At 28.5% G+C, this 25273-nt stretch overlaps 1 protein-coding gene across 1 annotated transcript in view; it reads left to right on the top strand.

Annotated features, from left to right (window-relative positions):
• LOC129912047 (MICAL-like protein 1) overlaps nucleotides 1-25273 on the top strand; it is a 170303-nt gene that overhangs the window by 63710 nt on the left and 81320 nt on the right. The window contains exon 3 of the mRNA XM_055990140.1: nucleotides 12522-12706. Coding sequence (XP_055846115.1) covers nucleotides 12522-12706 — 185 coding nt within the window. The remainder of the gene's footprint in view (nucleotides 1-12521; nucleotides 12707-25273) is intronic.

Below are 25273 nucleotides of genomic sequence, written 5' to 3' on the forward strand. Positions count from 1 at the left end.
AAAAACACTGTATAAATATTTTAAAAAAATATTCGTTTTTATTAACATTTAATTTTAAAAACTTGCATTACGTTATAAATAAATTTAATTATTTTTTTCGAAAATGGCGATGAATTTTTTTAAATAAATAAATCAATTTCAATCCGTAAACTTCCAAAGCAAATACCAATGCTGCTAATAACTGTCCATAACTCAAACATAACCAAGCAAATTTAAAATGATTTACTGTCAAAGGTTCTCCAGTTTTTCTAACATAATCATCTAATTTAATACCTTGCCTTGCAGTATCCGATATCCATTTATCTATCAATCCAGTTTGAAATGATTCAATAATAAAATCATTTAAAATTTCTGCAAATGGCGAACGAGTATGAAGAATAAAACCTAGAAAATAAATTTTCAAATTTTCACGAATTTTTCGAAATACTGGTCGTTTTTGAAGCTCTACGAAAAAATCATTTTTATCTGATCCATCAACACAGGCAAAACTTGTATTTTTCATTGAATTTCTTTCGCGAAAAAATTCATCATCTTTTACAATAACAATATTTTTTTGAAATCCTGGTATTCCAATGTATGAATCCGAAAATGATTCTGCATCATAATTGATCATAAGGATTTTTAGATTATGATCTATCACATCTTGAATAGTATTATATTGTTTGACTTTTATGAAAACTGTCAAAAATGTTGTCAAATAAATTGTATACAAATTTACAATTACAAAGGCGAATATGTACATCTGACAATGAAATCGATAGTGTTTAGTTATTGGCCTTTCCAAGGGTCTATTAAGAATTATCGAAAAAGTTGTGCTAAAATTAATCCAAACGTTTGCTTTTTCGTTCGAATATTTAATATCCTTGAAAATGTTGATTCCTATAAAGTAGATAAGAGTCAATCCAATACAAATCCAAACTAGAGGCTTAAATGGTCTAATAAAATATTGATTTGGTTCCACATATCCATTAACTGGTACCAAAATACCCAATTGAAGAACTTTCAAAGGATAACTTAGTCGAAATCCTTTAATATCTCTGTAAGTGTTCATGCTAATATCAACTTCTTTTTTATAAGTGGCAACCAAAATAGCTGGAAGGGTTTTCCCGTCTACAATTTCGGGAAAAACTTCTTTGTACGTTGCATTGAATTTCTTTAAAAATGCTAATAACAGCTGTGCACAATATCCTCCGATTGCGGGTTGTCCTTGCATATCGATGTATCTAAAAACTCTTGGATAATCATTGTGGACTGTTGTTCGAAATGTAAAACCATTGAGATTTCTTAGCGGATCAGAAAGAGAATCTCCATTCGAAATTTGTTGAATTTTTGTTTCTTCAAAAGGCAGATAGGCATACAATAACTTCTTAAAAACTCCGATAATCCTTCGAAAACCGTACTCATACCAAAATATAGGCAAATATTCATTAAGTTCTTTAGAACTTTTTGCAGAAATTATAACGTTATTTTGTAAATCCATTGAAAACACATTCTGATGAATTTGTTCAAAATCCAATTCAGTTATATTCTCATGATTTTCTTCAAAAACTTTTTCAAAAATTTTCGAAGTTCTTACAACTAGAATAGTATTCCAATCCATATATTCGAAAATATTAATTATTACTTTTGTTAATACAATCACCGGAAGATTGGTGGATTCTTGGAAAAAATCACGAAGAAATTCGTCGTCATTATCAATCACTAAATATACTGCAGTAATTGAATTATTATTTTTCTCGTTAATCATTTGAATGGCTTCGTGGATTTTTGAAATATCACCGTTTATATGGGTAAGGGTTAAAATTAGTAAAACTGGGAGAATTGGAAAGTATAACATATTGGTTGATATATAAAAAAAAAATAATTCACACTCCAATCTTCTCGACGTATTTTTAGCGAATAACAAGAAATAATTGTTAGAGACAAATTTAAAAATGAAACTTTTTAATCCTTAAATAATCTCATTATACAGTAACACTTCTACAATTGGGGTAGTTATAGATATCACATTGATATTTATCAAAATATATTAAATTGAAGTGCATTTAATTATGACAAAGTGTTTTGGTCATAAGGGTCATAAGAGATACTGACATCAAAAACAAAATAAATAAAATGCACGACTGGGTCGCACGTACTTGCTCTTGTAGTTCAAAGTATCGTTATCTTAAATATCTATTGGAAATTTAAGATTTTGTTTAGTGTCGAGAAAAAATACAAAAAAAAAAAATGAAAGTTTAAAAAATTACATTTAAATTTATTTTTTTTTCAAAAACCTTTTAAAAAATTTTTTTCAGAAACTTCGTTTTAATTTTTTTTTACATTCGCCAGTTCAAAATTATGTCTATAAATTTTGAATATAATTGACTTATGCTTTGATGAAATTTATGAACTTTAAAAATATGTCAATTTCCGTTCTCCGCATTTCTTGAGAAAAACTAAAAACGCAGTTTGGTTAGAATCAGTCAAAGTATTACGTACACTAAATTTAATCAATATCGTTAGAGCCGTTTTCGAGAAATTTGCAATACCTCGAAAACGTTATATGGGAGATATGCGTTTAAAAGGAGATATTATAAAAATAAAAAAAATTGGTCTAGGGAATTACGTAAAAGTCATCTGTACCAAGTTTCAAGCAAATCCATCCATCCGTTTAGGCCCTAGCTCGATGTACAGATGGACGTACAGACGCACAGACGCACAGACTGACGGACGGCATGACGAAACCCACTTTTTCGATCTTCTCCATTATCGTAATGTTGGTTTTGATTAAAACCTCAAATTTTTTCGATCTTCTCCATTATCGTAATGTTGGTTTTGATTAAAACCTCAAATTTTTTTCTACACGAAACCAATACTTGCCCTATAGAGCAAGTAAAAATAATTAGAAAAGTAATTTTGTTTTAATAACTTTAAGTACATTGGAGGATTGAACTTCTGGTCACTATATAATCATCAGTAGATTCTTCGAAATACAAAAATTTTCGTGTAAGTTTAAAGTTGGCTTAAGAAGTTGTATTTGCGTTTCAATAAATTTAATTTAAAAAATATTCCTTCTTGCGTGACCTTTTAAGTAATTAAATTTAATTTTTAAAAATATTTTTTAAATATAAAATTTATAAAGTTATTTTTGAAGGATTTATGAAAATTTTATAAATTTTGAAATGTTACTTTAAAAAAAGTGGTTGTCTCTCGGCTTACAGAGGATAATTTTATGTGATAACGTTGGTCGCACAGTGCAGTATTATGGTCTAAAACATTTGGGCACATTTTTCACATCAAATAGGTACCAAATGACTTAAAAGTTATTTAGAAGGAAAATTTTTCATTTTTTTGGTACAGTAAAACCCATTTAGTGCTCCCAATTAACCGTGAAAAAAATTATTAAAAATCAAAAAATGCACGTACAGTCTTATGTTATAACTTTTTTTAAAGCTAGTAGTTTATTCTTTATTTTGTTTTTTGACTAAAGTTGTTTTATTAAGTAGTTTTTGAGAAATTAAGTTTTAAAGATGAAATTTAGAAAAAAAATTGTTTTCGTTAATTAAATGATTCTGTAGAAAATTTAGCAATATCATGGACTTTTTTTTTAATCACTATTTAATGACCTGGTAGTTTTAAGTCAAATACTACAGAATTCATTCTCATAAATAACAAAGTTCCTAAAAAAAATTAAAAAAAAAAAAAAAAAACTAAAACATTCTTTTTTTCATGGGGAACCCTATTATTTTTTTATTTCCATTAAAATTTTGTATTTGATTCTTTTTTTAATTTTTAACTGAATGCATTATACCTCAAGAATATTATGTCAACATTTTAGGACTGGATTGGAGCCAAATTGACCAAATTATGAGTATTTTAATACTTCGCTTACGAGTTCAAAACTTTAAATCGTTCTCCGCGCAACTAACGTTTTCAAAGCCTTGTAACTTCAAAACTACTACACTGATTCTGTTGAAATTTAAAATACTATTTCTGTACATATTTTTAAAGGTATCCCTATTGAAATTTTCTCATATAATACATTCAATGGAATAATATAAAAATTTATTAGTAAGGGTCTTTTTTGAGGAGTTTTTCTTTTCAAAGGTTCCTTATTTCCAGGGGGGCAAACTCGGGCAAACTCTTGACGCGTCGAAAGAAAACAGGTTGTGTGATTTTGATAAAAAAAATGAATTAAAAATTATTTTTTTTGTCAAATTAAAAAAAATATAAGATAATAATAATAAATCTTATAGTAAGATTAAGACCTTACATATTTATATCTGTATGTTTTTTTTTAGAAAAACAGAATAATTTTTTTAATCCAATCATAATTTATAAGAAAAAGCTAAAAAAATATTTTTTTTTCTTTTCTCATTTTATAAATTTTTTATATAAAATATTTGTTCTAAAGAATAAAACCATACTTAAATTTGTACAATGCGAAAAACGCATAGAAATAATTTATTAAAAACAATATTTTTTACGAAAAAAGTTCATCACCCAAAAATCCATTTATTTTTTATATGACAAACTATAGTAAATTTTATACCATCTGAAAGAATATTTTTTCATCAAAAAATATGCTTATCAACCATGTCTGTACGACATCTACAAAACGATCTAGAATTTTGAACCCAATCAATTTCCATAAAAAAAAACAAGAAATTCAAACTTTTTTTCTACAATTACTTTGAAGTCGATTTTTTTTATATAATAACCTACAATAAATTTTATATTATCTAAAAGCTTATTATTTCATCTTTGATGTGACAATCATATCTGTCTGATGAATACAAAAAAAAGTAAAAATATTATAGTCTATTAACAGAAAACAAGAAATACGCTATAGAACAAGAAAGAAGCTATATTGTCAAAAACCCACAAACCTATTTTTTGCTGTGTCGTATTTAAATAAAAACAATTACAACATTTTGATTTTCCAGAAAATAGAATTGTGCATTTTATTCTTTTTAATTCAAAATTTCATAACAATCATAATTAATATATTAAAAAAGCATTACAAAATTATTTCACGATTTTAGTTTTTAATTTTTTTTCGAAAATATGTACATTTGAATATGTTGAATTTTCTAAAATTCCTTATGCATTTTTTTATTTTTCTTTCATATACTTCAAAAATTAATACCAATACTGCAATTAAATGTCCATGACTCAAACAAACCCAAGCAAATTTCAAATGATTTACACTTAAAGGATTTCCATTTTCCTCAACATAATCATCTAACTTAATAGTACCTTGACCTGCAATATCTGAAATCCATTTATCAATTAAACCAGTTTGAAAAATTTCAATAATAAAATCATTCAATATTTCCACATATGGTGATCGACTGTGAAGAACAAAACCTAGAAAATAATTAAACAAGCTTTCATCAAAATTTCGAAATATTGGACGTTTTTGAAGTTCCAAAAAGAAATTATTTTTATCCGATCCATCGACATAGGAAAAATTTATGTTTTTCATTGAATTTCTTTCTTCGAAAAAATCATTTTCATTTACCAAAAGTATGTTTTTCTTAAATTCCGTTGGAATTGTATTCCAAAACATATCTTGATCATAGTCGAGTGCCATCACTTGAACATTATTGTCAATCAGATCTTGAATTGTTTTATATTGTTTGACTTTTATGAAAACTGTCAAAAATGTTGTCAAATAAATTATATACAAATTGACAATGATAAAGGCAAATATGTACATCTGACAATGCAATCGATAGTGCTTGGTAATTGGCCTTTCTAAAGGCTCATTCAGGATTATCAAAAAAGTTCTGCTAAAACTATTCCAAATTTTAGCTATTTCGTTGGAGAAAGCATTGGTAAAAAAATCCATTCCGACGAAGTAGATAAGAGTCAATCCAATGCATATCCATACTAAAGGCTTAAATGGTCTAATAAAGTATTGATTTGGGTCCACATATCCATTTACTGGCACCATAATAACCAATTTTAAAATTTTCAAAGGATAACTTAGTCGAAATCCTTTGATATCTCTGTAAGTATTCATGCTAATATCAATTTCTTTGTTAGCGATTGCATTAAAAATTGTTGAAATTTCATTTATTTCATAATTTTCTGGATAAACTTCGATGTATGTTGCATTGAATTTCTTTAAAAATGCTAAAAATAGTTGCGCACAATATCCCCCGACTGTGGGTAGTCCTTTGGTGTCATTGTATTTGAAAATTCTTGGATAATCATTTCGGATTATTGTTCGTAAAGCATAACCATTGAAATTTTTAAGTGTATCAGGTAAAGAAACTTCGTTCGAAATTCCTTGAATTTTTGTTTCATAAAAAGGCAGATAAGCATAAATGGAATTTTCGAAAACTCCGATAATCCTTCTAAAAGAGTACTCATTCCAAAATATTGGCAAATATTCATAAAGTTGTGTTAAAGTTTTTGAAGAAATTATAACACTATTTCGAAAATCCATTGCAGTTATAATTTGATGAATTTCTTTCAAATTTTTTGTAATTCGAACCACTGTAATAATATTCCAACTTATATATTTCATATGCAAACTCATTGGTTTTGTTAATACAACCACCGGAAAATTAAAGGAGTTTTGAAAGAAATCACGAAGAAATTTGTCGTCATTATCGATAACTAAATACACTGCTGTTGTTGAGTTGTAATTTTTTTCGTCAATTTTTTGAATGGCTTCATGTATTTTGAAAATATGACCGTTTATATTGGTTAAAGATAGAAATAGTAAAACTGGTAGTACTTGAATGTATAACATTTCAAACTATAATTAAAAAACAATTCGCAATCCTATCTTCTCGATGACTTTCAATGAATTAGAAAAAACATTTTAGAAAATTTAAAATTGAATACTATTCTATTTCGTGCTTGAAGTAATTTAACAACATTAAAGTAATACCTTGTAATTTGAACCTTCTTTTGCATTTGGGTTATTTAAAGATATCACGTGTAATTTATCAAAATATATTAAATATAAAGTGGAGTTCATTTTGGTCATCAAATTCGTAACATTAATTTTAAAAATTAAAAGCATTCAAGTATATTGTGGCAACTTTAACCTACTGACACTGAGAACTTTTTTACTTGTGATATACAAAAACGTTTTAGTTGTGGTACAGGTAAAATAGTACTAAAATCAACAAATAAAAATGAAATTGTTACACTCATGAAAGTTTGCTTTTGGGATAAGAACCAAGGATCAAAAAAGTCTATAAAAAAAGTTGGGTGGAATGGTGTTTTATTCACGGATAAGAAGGAGGGGGTGAAGATCAAAAAAATTGTTTGTCGAATATCATCATATCACACATGTTTTTGAGGTATTTTTTGATGCTGAATCATAACATAATAATAAAGTCAATACGATTGCTCTAACAAAGGTGCTTGTTTTTTGACTTTAACAGGTAAAATATAATCAAAACACATGTGAAAAACATGATACATTGATGAAATTTGGGATGAAGGTTTTGGAAAAAGCAGGAATAAAGGATTCATAAAGTTCTTAAAAAACATTTTTGGTGGTGAAAGAGTGTTTTTTTGATGGATTGAGTTATGTGTGAGAAAGGTATCATAAGAGCTGACATAAATGTTGTTAATTTTTCAAACTTGGTGAAAAAGTTTTGTTTGTTTTTAGAACTAAGAATCTATAGAGTCTTTAAAATTATGTTGAGTGAAAGGGTGTTTTTTTAAGAAATGATGAAATTCAGAATTAGTATCATAAAAACTGGGAAAAAAATGTTACACCAATGAAAATTGGTACATATGTTTCCTGTATAACAGAAACCAAGAATTAAGCAGTTTATAGAAATATTTCAGGTGAAAGGGTGTTTTTTTAGGAAATAAGGGAAATCCGCGATAAGTACGATAAAATCAATGGTATAAGGGTTCCTTTAGGAAATTTATATAATGTTGTCTTTCCCATGGGAATACGAATAAAATAATTTTATACATTTTTTGCTCTGTGAAAAGGTGTTTTTTTTTTTAAGGTGTAGAGAAAGTAAGTAATAATAATGGCCCCTACCCTATTGAACTTTAGCAATTATGTTACTTTTGAGATTAGAAACAAGAATCTAAAGTATCTAAAAGAATATCATGGTTAAAAGGGTGCTTTTTGAGTGAAAACAAAAATGATGGGTCACAATAATGAAATTTGGTAAAAACTTTTTTGATCCCAAAAGCAAACTTTTTGCCAAGTTTCATGAGTGTAACAATTTTTTTTTAAATGACTATTTCACCTGTACTATAGCAAAAATGTTAAAATTAAAAAAAAAAAAAATTTTTGGATTTTTAAACAAAATTAATTTTTTTTTTTGAAAAATCATTTTTTTGAAAACGGATGAATTGATTGAAACTTTTTTTTCAATTAAAATTTCTTTTTTTTTTTTCATATTAAAAAAAAAACGACTATAACGATTTTCAAGAAAGAATTTCTAAAAATTCTTTGTTATACAAGACTCAGTCGTGATTTTTATAGAAAACAGGTCTGTAATTTTTTTGGAAACTTTATTTTTATATATTTCTTCAGAACGCTATATTGATATTTTTTTGAAAAATTTTCGAGAATTTTTATTAATAGAAAAAATGTTAGTGTTTATGTTATATGGCCTTGGTTTTTCAAAATCTACATAATTTGTCTTTATCAACATAATACTAAGTTAAATTGAAATACAAATTGAGGGTATTGTCTATAAAATATAAATAAGTCAAAAGCTGGTATTGGAAATTCCATTGAAAAATCATCTGTTGAACTTACGTACAAAATTTCAAATTTTTATCATTAATCCGTTGAAGCTCTAAATCGATATAAAGATGGACACTGAAACCCAATATTTGCCGCAGATGTAATTTTACTTATTAACTAAAAGAGCAATCCAGTGTTGCTTAACATTTGTAAATGTCACAAATCGATTGACTTTTGCTAAATTGTCTTACTTCTCTAAAATAACTCTTAGTGTTCATTTTTCACTATAACCAAGCCATAATCTATTATAATATTATGCAACCTAAATTAAAAGTCACAAACTACTATAAAATTGCAACAAACGACCATCTTGTAAACCAATATCCGGTGATTATTTAGAAGCCAGTTTTACAGTACCTACAATATAACTAACTTTTAAAGTCGCGAAATGGTTAATATTTTACTTGTGGCCTAAAGCTAGCCAGTGATCGATTGATCGATCTAATGAAATCATTATTTTACCATTGACTTTTTAGTGTTGAGTGCAACAAAAAAAAAAATAACCGAAGACAAAACAAGATACAACTCCGGGTGCAATCGCGCCTTTATGCTGGCATTTCGTGCTGCTGAACAATAATACGGACAAGCGTGCAGCAGCAGCAGCAGTCCATCCAAATCCAATCCATTGGCGCGTTTCGAGTGCAAACTTTACCTCACGATTAGTTATAAAAATATAAAAAAAAAACTATGGGCTAGTTCCATTTTATTAACCAAAGTTAAAAAAAAAAATTGCTCAGATTGTATTAAGCAATCGCACGACACACTTCCACCGACCGCACCAACGAATTCGATTACACAACTCAATAATTGTGCCACAATCGATATATTTTATGAATTTCTTTCAAAATTGCTGCGCCCCTTCTTTATTGCATCTTTTTTGTATTTTTTTTTTTTTGTTGCCCATACACATTGGACCCCCTGAGTTATAACTTCATTAATGCCCCAATGCAATTCCATTTCTTTTCATTAAATTTATGATAAAAAGAATTTTTATTCTTTCTTAAATAAATTAATATCCATGACGGTCAATTTAAATATATTACTTAATTTAAGTCTGGAGTTCTTACTTTGGAATATGCAGTCGCATGGGTAAGGTAGTAAGCAATCATAAGGGCTTATTATGGACCTTGAAAAAAAATTAACCTTTAACTTTAAGCCACAAAAGAGCTTTTGTTTTTTGTCAAAATAATTTTGGAATTGTATTGGAATGTTTTTTAAGAGAACCTGTTATTCTTATAAAGTCTAAGGAGAAATCGAGTAGAGGTCTCAATTTTTCGAAGTAAGTTTGTAAGCAGGGTTCGGACTTTACTTCGATCGAAGTAGATTTACTTCGATTTTGGGAAAAAATAAAATCTACTTCCCTACTTCTCTTTTTCAGGATCTACTTCTATTTCTTGATTGAAATAATAAATTTAAAGAAAGGGATTGAACTTCAATTTTAAAGGTCGAGGCATTGAGAAATAAAGCTCAACTGAAATGTCAAAAGATGAATAAAGGTCAATTATTCTTCGAATTCAAGATATAAATAAAGTTTATCAAAGTAATTTTGACTGATTTTGAAGAATTCCTGATCAAAATTTTTTTAGATTATGCTGAATTAACCGTTTTACCCCAAAGCACCGTTACAACCACTAGATGAGAAAGGTTTTTTGGAAAAGATCATAATAAAAAAAAGTAAAGAAAAATTATTTTGTTGAAAAATAATTTTTTTAGAATAAATTTTTGAAAATAAATGTTCTGAAAGTTTAATTTTGAAATCTACTTCCGAAGTTTTGGATCTACTTCACTTTTTTTTCAAATTTGCTTCGAAATTTTGAAACTGAAGTTCGAACCCTGTTTGTAAGTTTTTATTTTTTAACCAAATTCCATTGAGAACAGTTACATACGACCCCAGGTGACTATTTAATTCAATTCTGCATCATTTTGCTGGAACACATTCTGCACCGTCATGATATGACCATCCATGGTGCAAAATGGGCATAAATCTTATTAATTACAATACACACCAAGACAGAGGGGAAAGAGGTGAAGGTTAAAAGAAGTTTTTTTTTACTTTATTATCTGAAATATATTGTGTTTGGTTCAACGATGATGACAGCCATGACCGACCGACAGACGGACATAACGGGGATGTGTTCAGGAAACAATTAAGTGTTACAAAGTTGCAGCTCGCACAGGAAATTGACTTCAGTAGTTTCGACCATAACCATGATTCTTCATTTAAGAATCTCTTGATGACGTTGAAAAAAAATTAAGATAATTGGGGGCAAGAAAAGCATCACCAGGAGTGTTAACGGAGCAAAATCGATTGCTAATAGCATATTGGTAACTCAGTTAGTTTGGTATGGAAATGCATAAAGAGAAGGTGGTTAATGGTTAAGAATTTTTCAGATTGATTTTTTGTCAAGATGGGGATTTAGATAGAAGCGTACAGTGAAAAATTTTATAAAATGTTGTATCATAACGAAGGAAAAAAAAACAAAAACAAAATAAATAATATCGGCACTATATGGTTGCCCTGTGGTATTAAAGAATACAAAGTAGATAATATAATTTGGTGGACTAGCATTTAATAACTCTATGAAATAAGACTTTTAATACAAAAAAATGGTTACCTCCATGACAATTTACCTTTATTGACGAATTTTAAAACAAGTTTTATCTCAAAACATGTTTAGTGAATGTTTGAAGTTGCAAATTTTTCAAAAACTTGGCACTATAATCCAGAGATTTGACATCTAGAAGACAAAATCTTAAATTAAATTTCGGTTTAATTTACAAATTGGCCGAGGTACTCCAAATTAAAGGAGTCACAAAACATGTTTTGAAATTTTTCAGTAATATGGGCGTTTGCAAAAAGTTTTAATTTGCAATAAGGATGAAGAATTATAAAAAAATTTAGTGGAAGGATGTTTTTTTTTTACGAGAGAGAAGGAGGAGATGAAGGTCAACATAATAGTGAAAAAATTCCACTTAAAATTAAGCGGATCCCATCTTAAATCAAGCGGATTTCTGCATGTAGCAACAAATCACATTAATTTCTTGAATGCACAAATAAGATGATCTCCCACTTAATTTTAGCGGGAGATCACCTTATTTTTATGTGGAAACATTTTAATAAAAAACAAAAGAACTGGCATCCACTGGGGATCGAACCTACAAATGTTGGGTCAATAGGTGAGTGCCTTACACCATCGTGCTATCTCGCTGTTGGAAATAAGTATGATAAACTGCAACTAAAGCTAGAGTGTGACTATAATTTTAAAAATTTTATTATTTTACGGTTTTTTAAGATGAAAATTCACATTAAAATTCGATGAAGTTCACTTTAAATTTAACGGAGTTTATGTGGAATAACCTTATTTTAAGCGGATGTCCTTTTATTTTAAGTTGATGATATTTAATGTTCGCATCATCTTATTTTAAGGTGGCCTTTTTTTCCCTGTTTACAAACAAAGTATTTATATAAAAACGTTTGAAAAATTTTCAAATAATTATTTAATAAATTATTATATTTCAAAAAAGTTTTTTTTTATATAAATATTTTTTTTTTCTTAACGTCGCAACGCGTTGGAGCAAAAAATGCAATTTTGAAAAATAAACTCTTTATTTATTTCAAACGGATTTTAAATACTAACTCCTTAGATCAATTTCAACATTTAATATTAAAAATATGATTTCATTTAACATACAAAAATATGTAGGTACATATATGAATATTCCTCCATATTCCCCTAAGCATTTTCAAATTGTCTTTATCATCTTTTTTTTTTTTTATTTTGTATCTTTTCAGTGAATTTGAAAAACTAAACAAAGGTGACATTTATTACAATAACGATTTGGCATTCCGCACAGCTGAACGGCATTTAGGTATACCAGCGTTATTAGATGCTGATGATATGGCTGCATATGAAGTACCTGACAGATTATCAATTCTCACATATCTGTCACAATTTTATCAAGTATTTGCCGCCCAAGGTAAGTCCGGTTTTTTTTTTTTTTCTTATTATTATCATTTTATATTCACAAAATGACAAATGTCATTTAAATTAGCATATTTGAATAATTTAATTATGTTAGTCATTTTTCAAAATGGGGTGGTAAACAAAAAAAAAAAACTAGTATAGAACCCTTCAACTTAAAAAAGTGTTTAGCTAAAATTTTCATTAAATTAGACTTCATACCACCATGACGAAGCAACAACTACGTCATCTAAGCGGAACACTATTTACACTGAATACCCTAAATATATGCCTTTTATAATCTATTGGAAGCAGAAAAAAAGAAAAAAAAAAACAGAATTATATTTGCATTCGACCGGTTATTTTAGTCTTCTTGATAGAGTTAACACTCCATATCACTGAATTATGGTCTGTTTTTTATTATTTTTTTTTTTTTTTTTTTTTTGAGAGTTAATATTAATTATAATTATTAATTATTTATTCTTTATTTATTTTTAAAACTAAAAAAAATATTTGTAACCCATCTGTAAAGTCGGTTTACGGACGATAATTTTACGTGATAACGTCATAAGAAAATAGGTTTTGTGCTTTTGTTAAAAAAAAAAAATTATTTAAAAATTATTTTTTTGTCAATTTTCTGCTAAAAAATGTATATGCAAATAAATCTTGTAGTTAAGTACTTAAATCTTGTAGTAAAGAACTTAAGCTAAAGATTAAGTCCTTATATTAGACTTAAATGATAATGGGCATTTTGGACGTTGAGCGGCCATTAATAAAATTGGTATCAAATGAAGGAACTAAAACTTAGCAAAAACTTTTACTATGGACGTTTTGATGTATTGCGTTAAGAATGTAAGATATTGCAATATTAGTATTGTTAATGTGTAATAGCCATAGCCATTATGTATTATATTTGAATAGTTTTATACTGTATTATTATATTGAGAATATACTTTATCAAACTTAAATAGAAATAGTTTTGAAAATAATGTTTATAAAATATTAAAAAATATATTTATTCTTATATGGAATTTCAAACAATAGGTATTGTTCTATTGAATTTAATAAACGAATAAAATAATTATTTGAATCTATTAATCCTGACTTTATAAATGCATTGTTCAATGTATGAAGGACAAATTGAATTTTATTTTTATTTGGAACATAAAATATTATGCTTTGTCATTTTCCCTGAGTCTGAAGACATTAATCTTGAAAATCTTTCTAATAGAACTCATATTATAAGATTTTTAAGACAACCACTACAAAATTTTGTTCGAGTTTTCAAACAATTCAAACAAGCACAAAATTGAACAACAAAACTCTCAAAATAGGCTCGAAATTGTTGTTTTAAAATGCATATAGTTTGGGTTTTAGTGCTTGGATATTCAAGATTACGGTCTTTCGACTCAGGGAAAATGACAGAGTATCATATTTCGCACTTAAAATACACATTAAAGTTATAATATAACATTGAGACAATTTATGTAAAGTGTTAAATGCAAAAATGCATTTTATACGTTTTTGAAGACCGTCACAAGGGTAAAACTTCTGGCCAATATATGTAAGAATTATTTACATAAAAAAATAACAAATTCATTCTTGGCCGCGTAACGTTCACGTTCCATACAAACTTGCCCATTCTCCTTTTTACAATGCGCAAACGATATAAAAAAAAAAATTATTTTAAACAATCGTTTTTATGAAAATAAGTGAAAAAACAATCTTTTTTTTCTTCCATCACCCAAAAATCCATTTTGTAATATGACAACCTATAACAAATTTTATACCATGTAGGTAAATGCCTTTTGTTTCAGCTCAAAATATTCACATTAACCATGTCTGTACCACATCTGAAAAAAAATAACTTTACGTTACCGTTATCTCAAAATTGTGAATACGAAATCGATTGATTGATTGTACAAATATAGTCCTGCCTATTATCTATCTATAGCATAAATTTCATTCATTTATCTGTTAACTAAAAAAAAATAAAAATCAAAAACGGTCAAAAACGGTCAAAAAACTTGGGGCAAAAAAACTTGTTTTTTCCGTTATTCAGTGAAAAATAATTTTACAATTCTCATTTTATGCAAATGCATGCACATGGCTAATACCTATGTCCTATAAGTTTAAGATTTTTTAAAAGCTCCGAAAAATTGCGAAAAATAAAAAAACCACTCAAAAATACCCCTAAAAGAGAGTGGGTGTTTTTCAAAAATTCATATTTCAAAACGCAGAGACTTAAAAAAAATCCGTGTTAGAATGGGATTTTTTAAATTGTGAAAGAAAATATTCCCTATCACCACTTTCTCAAAGGTCTATCACAATTTTTTAAGTTTAGAATTTTTTAAAAACCGTTGTCAGAAAAACAATAAATTTATCTATCGATTAAAAAAAATCAAAAATACAATTCTTCAACGTCGAATTTAGGAAATAGTCAATTTTTGCTTTTTTTTTTTTGTGGATGCAACAATGGTTCATCGATTTATATGAATTTTTTAACACGTGGCCTTTAGAGATTTTTAGCATTTATAGTTCTTAATCAACTGACCCAGAGTGTATAAATATTTCGTATTTTCATTTTCATCCACAAACAATGTTGGTACCAAAAGTCTGTTTGTCTGCTTCTAGTTTGACTGAGTTAACAGAAAAAAATTTATAACACAACATTTTTTTAAAGTGCCGGGAGCATTGTTGTCGCAATTTTCTACCGACCGACAATTTGCTGAGTGAAATCTCGACTTAAAAATCAGCAAACAAAAAAAAAAAAACAAAAAAAATACCCGACGTCATATTGTCTAGGTGGCATGCATTTATCTGATTTTTCGTATTGTTATTTTGTTGAATTGTTTAACAAATAAAAAGTTAAGCATAAAACCTCGTCGCATAATCTTGCTTTTTTTTATCAAACTTATTTTAACAAACTATCTAGTTTTTTTTTTTTGCGATACCACAAATGCTCCTTTAAAAGTAACCTATTGGTAGTACAAGTTAAATGGAAATTGTGTAAGACAAACGGAAACGAAAGGGAAATGTTTTTGTTTTACAAAAATAAAACAAAAAATAATGAAGAAATAGGTAGGTAGATTGTCTAAAATGTTTTATTGCTGAAAACAAACAAAACTTAAAAAGGTAGGTAATAGTAGGTACTTCTATACTGTGCCTACCTAGTTTTTTTTTTTTAAATTCACACAAAAGGGGATCAATGTACTCTTTACTAACATAAAGCTAATGAGATTCACTGGGATTTCATTTCTACATACATTACATATACACATAATGTCTGCACGATTATATGGAGATTTTGTGTAATATATGCTTCTCCATCTGGGGGGCAAAAAACAAAAGCAATGCAGCATATAAGTGTTTGGCGCTTGAGGGTAATAAAACTGTAACTAGGTAACAAGGGGATTTTGCCTTAAAAAAAAAAATTAAATAAAAAACAGGAAGTTAAAAAGAATGCTTTGTGTAGACGATGATGGTCTCGATATAGTTTTATACTCGTCTTTAATATGATGATGGGTGTGGTGCTATACCTAGCTGACTTTCGAAAATCAATGATTTGGAATTTGTAAAGCCGACTAGGGCTTGAAACAATTAAGAAAAGTTTCTAGTTCGGTGGGCTGTGTCAACTATTGTTTTTTTTTTTTCTATTGTAGCTACTTTGGAATAGGTACTTACACAACATGTTGATTATAGCAAAAATGTTTAAGGAAGTAATCGTTTTACTTTGATGATTGTAATTGGGTTAAGCCTTTTGATTTTTTGATACCGAACACAAGGTAACAATGAATGAGTTTTGACACCACAAGAAAGTAGAGATTTCAACGTACAAAATACTCACCAACTTTTAGAAAATTGCTAATATTTTGACGCGAGAATTTTCTATTGAAAATTAGGGTGTTTTTTCGATAATAGCTGTGTTTTATTATTCCCATGATCCAGATCAGATCATTGTTTTTATTTGCTTAACAAATACAATGATCTCATCTTGATCACGGGAATAATAAAACACAGCTATTATCTAAGTCCAAATAAGATAAAAAAATACTAAATATTTTAAATTAAATACATAACAGTAAATTTTGGACGTAATAAGTTAAGTTTTCACAAAAATTTTTTTTTTCTTTGAAAAATATAAAATTAAAAAACCAAAAACATAGTTATTTGAATTTTTCACAAAAATTTTGAGATTATGTAAAAATATTATAATGCAAAAGTTGTAGATCTTTTTACCCTTGTTGTTTTGCCGGAAATTGAGCTAAACCATTTTTTACCATTAAAAACTCACCCCTCCCACTTCCCGGATTCGGATCGCCCGTAATTTATTTTTCCTTTCATTTTAATCATATTCTAATGGATTTTATCCTTCTATTATTTTTTTTTTTCCTGTTTTACCGTGTTTGAAGGCTTCGACCCTAATCTATGTATACTATAGCAATACACTAAAAAGTTGATTCGAATTCGAAGGATGTTTTTAATGACCAGTCTGTTTTTAAAATGATGAAAAAAAAAACATTTTTCTCGAAAACCTTGTGTGATTTTTTTTGTCGATACCTACATTTACTAACTTACCCAAAAAATTAACAAAACATAATTTTTTTGAGCCGGCTATCATAATCTTAAAACTTTCCAAAAAATATATTTAATATTTAATAATATTTAAAAAGTAGGTAGGTATTAAAAAATTTTTTTTTTAATTCAGTTTTTTAACGTTCATTCATAATTCCATAGAAATACCATTTTTTTTTTTTTTTTGAAAAAATTGGAATTTTGGGAAAAAATTGGAATTTTTGTATTTATAAAAATATATTGCTTGCGAATCAAAGCGGTAAGAAGTTTTAAAATTTACATAATATTTGACTCATTGTTTTCTATATTTCGGCACACCACCACATGAGTTAAGTATGGGTAAAATAAAATGCGTCATTCGTTTTGAGTTGCAAACCTTTTACAATCTTATGAACTTTGAACATAAATTCGAATGTTGCGTAGGCATAGCCGTTTTTGGCGAATTATATTCTTAAATGCTGATTTATCTTATTAATACATAGCTAGACCAATTATACTCAAAATTTGCACTATTACTTATTTATTTTAAAATGATAAAAGGATAAATTAACCAGCCTTGCGCGTTTTTTTTTTCTGGGTACATACACACTTTTTTTTTAGTGTCGAGGTACCCCGAGTTGAGTTATCATGAGTCGAAATGTGAGTAAGGTCGGGCTAACTGAAATGTGTTTTCAGTTTACTTAAGTCGAACTGCTTTGTTTAGGTAATATTTAACATGTTTCTTGTTAAAAAAAAGTACATAGGTAAGCCGAAAATAAGTGATGGGGAAATTTAGGAGATCTGGTATAGAAAAAGAAACAAATTGATTGAATCGCAACAGATGGCCAGAAGTGGTACTGCCAGGGTAAAAAAGGGCCGACGGTAAAAAAATTAGTTTTTTGCGATTTCTGGCAATACACCTCTTATCGAAAAAAAATCTTCAACTCATCTCGATCATTTTTAACATAAACTCAGAAATATCACTGTGTTACAAAATAAAAATCATGTCAATTACTTTCCAATTGACTTAGCAGAGATTGTAGGTATTACTGAGTACATCATATTTCGGCACTTGAAATTTTTCGTAGACCCTCAAAATTTCAAGTTATCGTCAAAAAACCGTTTTCAATGTTTTCAAATTTCAACGATTTTTTACACAGCCATTTTCAGCTTCAGATTTTTTACTTTCTTCTTTTCTTTTTGAAAATACTTTTTTATTATGCTCAAGCACCAAATTGGGTGTAGATTTTATGGGCTGAATCTCAAAGTACAACATTTTTTCACCGTTTTTTAGAGTTCGGAGACCGTTTGAAGCTACATTTTGAGTTTTGGAAATTTTTATATACAGTTTTATTGCTCATTTTATGCTGAATCAAGAAAGCTTTTATTCTTTAAAAATAATTAGAAATTGTGGAAGTTATGTTTTTTTTTTACTCGAGAAAGAAATTTCAATTTATATTGCAAAAAAAGCCAATTTTTGATTTTTTGAAATTTTATTAAAATTGTGAGGGTGATAGGTAAGTCCGGTAAAAGGTATTGCCACTTTTTTTTTTTTTGGGCTAATTTTATCATGGGCAAGAAAAAATTAACAGTATTTAAAATTTATATCCGAGCAATCAAAAACGATATCAAAATTATTCAAACGTAGTTACAAAGAATAACATTTGTTCTAAAAATAAAGACCATAATTCATTTTCTACCTCTATTTTGAATAGGAAAATTAATTTTTCATTTCTTGCATTGTCCCAAAAAATTTAAATTCCTTTCTCGAGTTAAAAAATTACAAATTCCACAGTAAAAAAATAATTTCAAAACACAAAAAGTAGCTTAAAACGGTCTCCGAACTCTAAAAAAAAACGGTGAATAAATGTAATACTATGAGATTCAGCCCATAAAATTTACACCCAATTTGGTGCTTGAGCATGATAAAAAAGTATTTTCAAAAAGAAAAGAAGAAAGTAAAAAAATCTGAAACTGACCGAAAATGGCTGTGTAAAAAATCGTTGAAATTTGAAAACATTGAAAACGGTTTTTTGACGATAACTTGAAATTTTGAGGGTCTACGAAAAATTTCAAGTGCCGAAATATGATGTACTCAGTAATACCTACAATCTCTGCTAAGTCAATTGGAAAGTAATTGACATGATTTTTATTTTGTAACACAGTGTAGAAAAACGTCAAAAACTATTTTTTGTTTCAACAAAATATTTTGATTATTTTCAGTTTTGTGAAAATCTATACGTTTTTGATTTGATTTAATTATGACTTGGTCTTGAAATATTTAGTTCATATCTTGAAATTTAATAATAGAAAATTCGAACATTTTAAAACAAAGAATTTCGAAAACTTAAAATGAAATATTAAAATTTCCATCCAATAGCCAGTTTGACGCTAAGACCTGTCACCGGATATTTCTCAGTACAATGTGTTGGCTGTTTGTTAAAAATTCACCATAAAGTTAAACTTAAGTGCTGAACTGATGAAAGTGTCTTGATATTAATACTTATAACTAATTACTTCAATTCAAAGTATATACTCTTATTATTCATCAGGGAAGTAAATCAAATTTCACATCATTAGTTCCACTTAAGTCAAGTTCTTCCTTAACCTAATGAGAGAGGAAATAAATTCCGTTGGGAAAAAATTAAATAACACAATGCTTTGAAAAATAAAACAACATTGTCCGCTATACATATACCAACCATCTATCTATCTATTTTATTGGAGGAGTAGGCATCAGTTAGATAGATAATATAGGTGGGCTTGTGGGTACCTATGGCTAATTATATGCATAGAGTAGCTCACGATTTTTCAATTTTTTTAATTGCTATACCGTCGTCTTTTTTCAGCTGTTGGTAGCTGCCGAGAGAGACCAAAAAGATGAAGTCTAAAGTGTTTAAATTCTTTCAAGGGCTATTCAGTTTTTCTAGCCGGAGGAAGGCGAGGAATAGTAACTTTGACGGCGCCCGCCACTTCAAGCTGCGCATCAATGCGCTTCCTATGTGGCAAGTTGAATGTAGTAATTGTTGATGGTAATTAACTACTTGTAGGTTGGTGGTAACTCATTGGATAATGAATTCCATAAGATTGAATTACGCAATAGTTTTTATGTCTATTCGGTTTTGCGATTTTTTTTTTTTTTTTATATAGGTAAGGTATTCGCGTGAAGATACCAAGTTTTATTAAAGTGTTATGAGAATTTTCGTAATTGTTTAGAGCTGTTTAAAAAAAGGTATGAGAGTGAAAAATAACTAATATACAAGCAAAAGCATTGTGTTAATTTTCCTAAAGACTTGAACTATTAGAACAGTAACCTTGTCAATTCTGAGGTGTATCGAACAGAACATGCATCAAAAATGAAAAAAAAAATATCAACAGAAACCTCGACTTTTTAGTATTTGTCTATTTTAAATTTTAGGGATTGCTTTTTGACAAAAATGATATCACAGTTTTAAAGTGGATATACAATGTCTGTTAATTTGAGCCCAAACATCATTTCTGGAACTACAATGGTATCCAAGATATTGCTTTCCAAACATAGTCAATTTTTCCAAAAATCGAAAAATTGTTGCCTTTTTAAATAAAATTGCTTAAAAAAAAGTTCCCTTTAGCTCAATTTAAAGTTCAAAGTCCCCATAATCGTCTCAACACTTGACTGACTTAGTGCACCTAACTGTTTACAAACATGTCATACCTGAGCTCTAAATTCCTTAATGTGCTCTTAAAGTTATAATAGCGGAACGAAGCACTTAAAATGGTAGGTAGGTACATTTAAACTTACTTAAAACTCCTATTAAAAAGGTTCGTTCTGTTCTCCCACACATAGTCACTTTTTTCAGATTAATTCACAAAATGCAACTACTAGGTAACTGTTTAGAGTTCCTCCCATATGCACCCTCATTTAACCTCTGACAGTGTGGTCGACGACAATTATTCGGTTGCATTGCAACATCCCGAGAACTCCTATAAGCTTGTCCATAAGGTCTTTGCTCCTTCACAAGTCTTAACTCTATCTTCATCAGCGACTGTGGCGGTGTACTCAGAGGCATAACAATTAATTTCCATTTCATTAAAATTACTCAAACAGTGACTCTCAACCATTTCGGTGTTCTTTTGTGTTGAAGAGAGCGCTTACTCCGTCTAGAGACATCCAATAGGAGGTAAAAGGTCTCCGTCTACATCATCCAGTGTCCCGTAATCTTCTATGCAACGTAACTACCGTCGCGTCACGGCCAAGACATCATCGTCGCGACGACGCGTCGTCGGCATCGGTGGTCGGTTGCGGCAAGTCTTCGTCGTCATTGTCATCATCACACAGAGAAAGTAATGAGAATTTCAAATGTCACGACGACGACGAAGTTGAAGTCAACTGTCAGATGGTAGACAGTTTGTTTTGTCAGTGAGTTTAGAGTAGTCTGTGAGGTAGGGTTGTCTTTCCCTTTTAGATAAGAGTTTCCTCTAACTTAGTGACAAACTTAACGAACTGATTTTAAACCTATCGAAAGATTACCCTAAGAAACAACTTTCAGTAGTTTTTACATTAAAAACATCTTACATTCAAAAAACCTTTATCAGAGTTGCAACCTAACTTTTTAGAATATAAACTTTACCAAACAATGACGACGACGGTATATAGTTTTGAAGAATATAATCACGAACAATTTTGTAAAAAAGAAATAAAAAAAGAAGAAGAAAAACAAACATACCTTGAACCTTTTATTGCTGAGACATTTGTTCGGTTTTGTTATCCATTCCGGAAGGCACGTTGCATCTCTTTCGGGTGTGGATTCCAGACGGAAAGTAAACGTGACTTTGGAAAAGAAAGTAATTTATAAGTTGTTTGCTGTTTTTTTATTTATTTGTATTTTTTTTTTTTTTTTTTGGAAAGGGAAATGAATTTTGTAAGAAAGAGGTAGTCGAACTTATCTTCATAGTTTTGTTTTTTTTTTTTTGTTAGAACGTTAATCGTGATGTGATTAAAGGTTTATATAGAGATTTGTTAAATTATCATAAATTTAAACTCGAAGTTGACTCAGTTATATTCATGAGAAAAAAAAAACTTTCTTTCACTTTATTATTATTTCACAATCGAAAGCATCCATTGATAGATTTTATCATTGATAGACTTTATAGAAGTTCTTTACCGAAACTATTTTTAATCTCTTTTGGGTTTTATTTAAATTCAAGTAAATTTTCATAAATTAACTGATGCCAAAAGATTGTCTAGAAAATTAAAGGAAACAATATATATGAGAGCAAGGGACAATCATCCATGGTTTAAGTGATAGATGCAATTTTCTCACAAACTGACTTCAAACACAAAAAAATAGAAATTTTTGAAAAAAAAAATTAACTTTTTTTTTATTTTCAAAGTTCTAAATTTAAATATAAAGTTATTTTCTTCTTCATTCAACAGTCCTTGTTGTTGAAGGTGAAATATCGAAAGTTTGAAGGTCTTATTTGTCAAAGCTTTAGAGAAAATCAATTATTTCGATACAAAAATTCAGTTTCTATAAAAAAAATCCAATTAAATTGAAATAATTTTTAATTTTTTTTTTTTTTTTTAAACTGTAATATACGTTACCTTTTCCTCTTCGGAATTTAATTTATAATAGGTATCTATGGCCCAAATTTTTTTTTTTAAATAAATTCAAATTTTATTGCGAAAAAATTTGAAAAAAAGTTATTTTTAACTTTTTGTAATAATTTTTTTTTTTTTTATTCTCAACTTGAGGACCATTTTTTTAAAAGCCCTTCATTAAATTTAGTGGATTTAAATTTTTTAGATAAGAATGAGCTTCTGGCTTTTTTAAAATGTATTTTTAAATATTGTATTTTTGTTTGTGTTTGAAGTCAGTTTGTGAGTAAATTGCATTTATCGCTTACACGATGGAAGATTGTCTTTTATTCCCATATTGAAAAAATTTGAATTTAAGTCTATTTAGAGTTTTCGGAATGACTTCAATTTTCAGCTCTGCTGATATATTTTCTAAAAAATTGCATTCAAAAGTCATTTTCGAAAAAAGGTGGAGGTTGAGGTCCTTATGAGACCGACAAAATGTCGAATGATATAGAAATGGAGGCATGCGGAAAAAATCTAACGCATTGATTTTTGGTCTCAGTCGCATTTCTTAAAAAGTTTTTTTGTACGATTTATTTTATTTGGAAACGTCGTTATTCTGTGTTTTTATTCTGTAAAATTCTTCAATCCTAAGTTCTGTTATTCAAAATTTTGTAAAAAATTTTGGTTTTTGAAATTCGGCATTAAAAAATTATTTCAAAAACAAATTTTCTTTTTTTTCATTTGCTGAATTTTGTAATGCAGAATTTGAATTTACAGTTTTTTTTTTAAATACAGTAGAAACATGGTATACAAAATTTTGGGAACTGACTTTTGGCAAATAGGAAATTATGATCTCAACCCGTTTTATTTTTTCTTTTCATTTCTTGTAAAATGTGAACAAACATTTCTTTACTCTTTGACTAAATATGCGTGCCCTTGATTATGAAAGTGGACTAAGTCACTTTTTGCATTGGTTAAAGAAAAACTTATATAATAATTTTCTTATAACGATTTAATTGTATTATTATCAAAAGGTTTTTTGCTTTATCGCTATACAAAAAATTGAAGTAACAAAAATAAATCAATCATGTAGATTTTTGAAGCCCATAATTGGCTTATTTTTATTGGAGCAATGTAATTGTATGTATTGTAGTCCCGTTTGTACGAATAGTAGACTCTTTAATCTCAAGGCAATTTACATTTAGTCATAAGATTAATATTTTGATTTTTTTCAGTCAACTGATTCCCCTTATGCTAAACACTGTAATAAGGCCCCAAATTGGGGTATTTTTTCATAATGAAAATATGCCCCAGTGAAACAAGGCCCCATCGAAATGAAAAAATGCCCCAAAAATAAATGAAATAAAGCCCCAACTTGTTTTGAACTTTTTTAGAAAAATGAAATAACACCCCAATTTTTCTTTTTCATAATTAATTTATTTTTGGTAATGAAATATGACCCCAAACCAACAGAACCATCTTTATGGACGGAACTTTTAAAATTGTTCCTCAAGGATGTTTCAAACTGTTGTTGTGTTTTTTTTTCGGTTATTCTGTTACTTATTAATGCTTTTTTCAATGATCCTTGATGTGATGGTTTACTGCACGATCTTTACATTGAAAGGCATTATTTTGCAGTGCAGCACGATGTTTACATTGAAAAGCATTAGAAAGTAACAGAATAGCTGAAAAATCGCGCAATTTTTCAGCTATTCTGTTACTTTCTAATGCTTTCCAATGTAAACATCGTACTGCAAACCATCAGGGTGTAACAGAATAGCTGCAAGAAATCGCGCGATTTCTTGTAGCGATCTTTACTCTCTGATGGTTTACTACACAGTCTTAACATGGAAAGGCATTAGTTTGCAGCACGATCTTAACATTGAAAAGCATTATTAAATAACAGAATAGCTGAAAAAATCGCGCGATTTTTTCAGCTATTCTGTTATTTAATAATGCTTTTCAATGTTAAGATCGTGCTGCCAACGAATGCCTTTCAATTTCTTGCTGCTTTTCTGTTACTCCCTGTTGGTTTGCAGCAATACTTTACATTGTAAAGCATTAGTAAGTAACAGAATAGCTAAAAAATCGCGCGATTTTTTCAGTTATTCTGTTACTTACTAATGCTTTTCAATGTAAAGTATTGCTGCAAACCAACAGGGAGTCCACAATATGCGATACTTTGCCAATTCTGGGTCCTTGATAAGCCGAATTTTACAACAGTTTTTTTTAAAGATAATTTAGTATAGCATTTTTATGTAAATTATGAAATATGAAATAAAGTCCCAAATTGTTTTTAAAATAAAATGAAAGTAAGCCCCAAAATAAGTCTTGGGGTCTAATTTCATGGGGGCCTTATTTCGTAATGAAATTATGCCCCAAAAACAAAATGAAAAAAGGCCCCAAAAAATGAAATAACACCCCAAAATTTGAGAAATTTCGTTGTTGTTGTTTTGTGTGTATTTT

This window comes from Episyrphus balteatus, chromosome 2 (assembly GCF_945859705.1).
Source record: "Episyrphus balteatus chromosome 2, idEpiBalt1.1, whole genome shotgun sequence".
Classification (NCBI taxonomy): Eukaryota; Metazoa; Arthropoda; class Insecta; order Diptera; family Syrphidae; genus Episyrphus; species Episyrphus balteatus.